Raw genomic sequence first — 6,259 nt, 5'->3', positions numbered from 1 at the left:
AAAATCTTCCACCAAACCTTAGTCGCAATTAATGTTACTAACACTAGCTTAATGATAACGAAGTTATTTTACTAAATTCTTTGTTATATTTAAAATTAATTGAAATAAACACAGAGCATCTCAACAGAAATAGGGTAATAAAAGGGTTAAGGCAGCTTCATCCTCTCTAGTGTAGGGGACACATTAAACTGCAGCCGGTGGTTGACGATAGGAAAGTGTTCTGACCACAATATAGCCATGCTTGAAAAAAAAAAAAAGGCTAGAACTGGCAGAATACGTAAACTTTGCAAGCCATACCAGAAGCAATTCGTCTAAGAATAAAAACTGATTGATGGAACTCTCCAGGGTGAATGGCATGGGCAGATGTGTCATGTTCCATCTTAGTCTGTGTTGTAAAGTAGTTAGCAATAGGAAAATGAACTGTTTGTAAAATCCATGCCAAACAAAGAAGACAAATGAATGACCTGTACCAATGCTGACAAAGTGTGTTGTCTGCTGTTTGACAAGGGAGCAGGGTGCAGCAAATGGAGAAACGAAGGGCTGAAACAGATCAAACAATACCAGCATGGGAAAAAGATGATTGGACACCAAACGAGGAGGAGGAGGAGGAGGTGATGGTGATGATGGCAGTGCTGGTGAATAATTTACATTTAATGAAAATTTCTTACATAATGATTGATGAATAATGATAAATGAGTGTTTATTTTCGAAGTTCTTTTTCTAGATCATTTGATTGAGAGAAAGAGGAGAGAGAGAGAGAGAGGAGGAGAGAGAGAGAGAGAGGATAAGAGAGAGTGTGAAAGGAAAAGAAAATGTGTGAGAGAAAAATAAAATAAAAATGTAAAATTTTCACCTGTTGATTATGGATGATGTTGTCCAAGTTGGGTTCATAGGGGACAGGAATAGAAACGGTCACAGTACATTGGTCTTTGTTGACTTCTGAAACCTGAAACAATAGGGATGGCAAACAATAACAAAAGCAACAACAATAATAATAATAATTAAAACAGGGATTCAGTGACTCCTCACAATTCTCTCTCACTCTCCCAGCCAGACCCTTACAACCTCTTTATACACCCCCACACACTCTCTTCTATTCCCCTTTGACAGCACATTCTCACCCCCCCATCACCACCACATTTATCTCACACTGATTATTACAACCCACTCATAAAATGCAACGGCAGTCATGAATCTCCTCCAGCAACAAGCCTGTTCCTGCCCTTTATTAATGCACATACACACGTTCATCAAAAGACCAGAGTGATGTGAAAAGCTGGTCACAAGACAAACTCTCAGCACCGGTGTATGTATATACATATACTCCTACGAGTTAACGTGGGATCCCCTTGAAGGCAGTGTAACCTTCATTTAACTAAGGTGTCTTCAGCCACATGAGTAGCTAGCGGAGCACCCCTCGTTGAGTGTAATTACTGCTTCTGAGGTTCTGCTAGCTAGGCAACATATAGCCTGGATTTTACCTGCTCCATTCCTTCAATTTGGATCTTTATTTGCACACATAGCAACCACAGTTGCTAACCTTAAACTATAAAATAACTTAGGTATCTCAATCTTTTGTCACATGTGTGTGTGTGTGTGTGTGTGTGTATATATATATATATATATATATATATATATATATATATATATATATATATATATATATATATATATATTGTTGTTGGCACTCTGTCGCTTACGACGTCGAGGGTTCCAGTTGATCTGATCAACAGAACAGCCTTCTCATGAAATTAACGTGCAAGTGGCTGAGCACTCCACAGACACGTGTACCCTTAACGTAGTTCTCGGGGATATTCAGCGTGACACAGTGTGACAAGGCTAACCCTTTAAATTACAGGCACAACAGAAGCAGGAAGTAAGAGTGAGAGAAAGTTGTGGTGAAAGAGTACAGCAGAGTTCGCCACCATCCCCTGCTGGAGCCTCATGGAGCTTTAGGTGTTTTCGCTCAATAAATACTCACAACGCCTGGTCTGGGAATCGAAACCGCGATCCTATGACCGCAAGTCCGATGCCCTAACCATTGGGCCATTGCGCCTCCACACACATATATTATTATTATTATTATTATTAATAAAATAAATATGATGGACATCTAACAACAAGCCAGCTAACACAAAAAATCTCTAGTGAGATATTTTTATTGATGAAAAGACCCAGAACGACAGGTCGAAACATATGTCGTACCTAATAAAAGTCAAATATGAAATCCATCTACTTTTATTAATAATATTACCCTAACAGTGTGAAGTTCCTGAAGTAAATCTATGGATAACAACAGGTAGCTTAAACTGTGCTGGTGCTCTACTCAACATTTAATCTAATTACACATATTTTTATTAATTTTTCTATTATTATTATTATTATTATTATTATATACAAAAAAAATGGAACAAAAACGCAATAAAAGACAATAGACATTCAGACAGATAGATGATACAAAGGCAGACAGGAGAAACAACAATTAGAAGGACAGGCAAAAAAGGGTTGGGTCATTCATGGCTTTCTTTCTTCAGTCAAGTACCAGAAGTCATAACTGTTTTGGCCAGTTACACCTTAAACAGTTCAATCTGGTTGCGCCCAAAAAAGTCTGAGCTAAGAGCATTAGACCTTTTTATAAGAAAGCTAGTGAACATGGTACATAATTACAAATACAACCATTTCGAGCGTGGACGTTTTCATGCGGGTGACACGTAAAAGCACCCACTACACTCTCTGAGTGGTTGGCGTTAGGAAGGGCATCCAGCTGTAGAAACTCTGCCAAATCAGACTGGAGCCTGGTGTTGCCATCCGGTTTCACCAGTCCTCAGTCAAATCGTCCAACCCATGCTAGCATGGAAAGCGGACGTTAAACGATGATGATGATGATGATGATAATAATTACAGATACATGGTACATAATTACGAATACAAACAAGAAAATAAAAACAGGTCTCCTGTAACTGGGAGCGAATCAAATTGAGCTGGCGTGTATGAAGTGAAAGCCTAAACATACACATGACAAAGGGCTGAGCTACCTAGCATCTTTCTTTACTCAAGAAGACTTGTACTCCACAGCAGAAGTGTTAAGGTCACTCCCCCTGGTAAAAAGGATTGGCCTGTAAGGGTCCTGGGCCAGAGCCATGTAAAAAACGCTCGTATCAGTGCCACATAAAAGCACTCCTATGGTGCCACATAAAATTACTCAGCACACACTATAAAGTGGTTGGCATTAGGAAGGGCATCCAGCCATAGAAAAACCAAGCCAAATCAGCCTGGTGCAGCTTGCCAACTCTGGTCGAAATGTCCAACCCATGCCAGCATGGAAAACGGATGTTAAATGATGAGGATGAGGATGATATATATTAATAAAAGAAGGTAGTCAGGATTTGGATAAAAACTATTTATTAAGTGCTTTCGTCCCCCTTAAGAGACTCATCATGAACCTGTGAAGGATCTCCTTTGCCAAACTACTAACTCACAGGGACATAAACAAACCAACAGTAGTTGTCAAGTGGTGGGGAGAGGAACACACACACACACACACAACAGGTTTCCCCACAGTTTCCCCATCAACTAAATTCACTCAGAAGGCTTTGGTCAGCCCAGGGCTATGACAGAAGACCCTTAGCCAAAATACCACACAGTGGGATTGATCCCAAAGCCCATGTAGCCGCAAAGCAAGCTTCTTAACCACACTGCCCCACACCTGCACCGATGAAAATATTCTTAAAACAGTTTGACTTATTACTTACTTTTCCATGGAAACCATAATAAGTACCACTTAACATGAAAACAGAAGTATCAACTGCAAACACCTCGTCAATGTCCTTTTCATCAGAATACTCTGGTTCTTCAGAAATGATGTCCTACAATACAGACAAAAGAAAAATGATAAGAATTTGAAGAAAATTCTAGATTGGTGAACCCAAAATCCTTAATTTTAAAAGAAAAAAAAAATGCATAGACATTAACATACACATGAAAGAAACTGCTATTTTCTGGAAGATGTAAGTGAAATAAGCCTGCAGGATTAAGTTTAGAAACAACAACATCTCCCAGGCTGACTCAGCCGAATCCAACTTGCGAACATTGTTATAAAGGAGGAAGGGAGAAGAGAGAAGGAAGAGAGAAGAGAAGGAGAACAATGTCATCTACTCACCCTGACAGTGGCTTGTAAGGCATAAGGCATAGTTTTTTCTGAGAACTGCTTCTGAAGAGTGAGTTTACCATCAGGTCCAGCAACAAATCTGGTAAGTTTCAGAAAAATAGCAGTGGAGAAGAGATGAAATCATTTGAAAGGAGCAGGGTCTTGAAAATATAATACATGTGAGTAAAAAAAAAGAGGTCAGTTGTTTAGGGGTAGACAGAGGGCCAACTTATTTTGTCCTTTTGGATGGAACAAGAAAATCAAAACAAAAGACACAACAGGCAATTCAAGGTTAGCGTCTACATCTAACTGAACTGGTTGGTTGTCTTCTGTTTGCTTTCAAAAACATTGATCAGCTGAGCCAACAAAGTGGTGGTGGTGGTGGTGGTGGGGGGAACTTTCATATTGTGATGGTGGTGGATGGAAAGGAGAGGGGAATAGTAGTTGCATTAGCTATCTATGGTTTTGGGTTCAATCCCATTGCATGGCACCTTGGGCAAATGTCTTCAATAGCCCTGGGCTGACCAAAGCTTTGTGAGTTGGGTTTGGCAGATGGAGACAGGAAAAAGCTTGTCATGTATATGTGGGTGGTGGTGGGGTACTGTCTCTTTGCCTTGGTATCATGTTATAGTTGTAAATGGGTGCCTTCCAAGGAAATATATCTGTTATGACATGAGCATACACAACTGGTGTAAAATGGTATTACACAAATAAATGGCTGTGGTTATCTAAAAATAACCTATCACAGAAATATATTAACACAGAATGCACTCCACTCCATCCTACTTGAACGTAGGTACGATACTCAGTATTCACTGCTTAACTACTGACGGTTAAAACAACACACGTCAAACTAACACCGTCATCTGTCCGTCCTTGACAGTTTTCTTATTTATTGTAGTCGGTTGGTTCACCTTCAGTCACGTAGGGTGTTCAGGATTCTCCCATAACAATATCTATCCAAGGGGAAATTACCAGTTGAGGGTTGGCAAAAGGAAAGGCATACAGCCGCAGAAAAATTTGCTTCGACAAATTCTGTCCAACTCATGCAAGCATGGAAAAGTGGACATTAAAACAATGATGATGGTGATGATGATGATACCATCTGCATATTACTGTTGAGTTAAAAACTTAAAAGAGATTAAAAAAACACAAGAAGTTCAAAGGCTTTGCTGGGGTAACTCCTCGGCTAAATTAAACATCAGGGTCATAGACAACATGACCAACACTGTTGAGAATTCCATATGGAAAGGGAAGGAGGGGATATAGGAAACATTTCCTTTTACTCTACTCTCACTGGTCATTGGTTGTTTATTTTATTTAACCCTGAGTAAGGGCAGGTATGGTCGTGTGTGATTAAAAAGCTTGCTACCCAACCATCTGGTCTTGGGTTCAGGCCCATTGCATGGCACCTTGAGCAAGTGTCTCCAAAGAGGCTTGGGCTGTTACATTCCCAAAACCCTCTGTGGTAGGTGAAAATCCACGAAGTAGAAATAGTGCTGTACTGTATATCTTTTTTGTCATTTTTATAATTTGTATATCATCATCATCATCGTTTAACGTCCGCCTTCCATGCTAGCATGGGTTGGATGATTTGACTGAGGACTGGTGAACCAGGTGGCTACACCAGGCTCCAATCTGATTTGGCAGAGCTTCTACAGCTGGATGCCCTTCCTAATGCCAACCACTCCGAGAGTGTAGTGGGTGCTTTTACGTGCCACCGGCACAAAGGCCAGTCAGGCAGTACTGGCAATGGCCACATTCAAAAAGGTGTTTTTTACTTGCCACCTGCACAGGAGACAGCCCAGCGGCACTGGCAACGACCTTGCTCGAATGATTTTCTAAACGTGCCACCAGCACAAGTGCTAGAAGGCAACGCTGGTAACGATTACGCTCTAATGGTGCTATTTATGGGCCACTAGCATGGAAGCCAGATAGCTGCTCTGGCAATGAACACTGTCGACAGTGCTGTTAGTGCTCCACTGGCACGGTGACCAGTCATATTTATTTTATTACAAATGCGAAACAATGCCACATAAGAATCAACATAAGCTTAAATAATAAACTGCGATACGGCGAGGGATTACTGTACGTATATATATATATATATAT

The 6,259-nt window shown here is 40.4% G+C and overlaps 1 protein-coding gene across 1 annotated transcript in view; it reads right to left on the bottom strand.

Annotated features, from left to right (window-relative positions):
* The window catches only part of LOC106881569 (5'-3' exoribonuclease 1), a 75,659-nt gene that overhangs the window by 18,544 nt on the left and 50,856 nt on the right, over positions 1-6,259 (bottom strand). Inside the window, exons 20-22 of the mRNA XM_052976888.1 lie at positions 4,160-4,283; positions 3,753-3,866; positions 854-946 (exon numbers count right to left, since the gene is read on the bottom strand). Of these exons, the coding sequence (XP_052832848.1) occupies positions 854-946; positions 3,753-3,866; positions 4,160-4,283 (331 nt within the window). The remainder of the gene's footprint in view (positions 1-853; positions 947-3,752; positions 3,867-4,159; positions 4,284-6,259) is intronic.

Source organism: Octopus bimaculoides, chromosome 26 (genome assembly GCF_001194135.2).
Source record: "Octopus bimaculoides isolate UCB-OBI-ISO-001 chromosome 26, ASM119413v2, whole genome shotgun sequence".
Lineage (NCBI taxonomy): Eukaryota > Metazoa > Mollusca > Cephalopoda > Octopoda > Octopodidae > Octopus > Octopus bimaculoides.
Note: the sequence above shows the minus strand (reverse complement) of the source record. Positions and strands in the feature narration are given on the sequence as shown.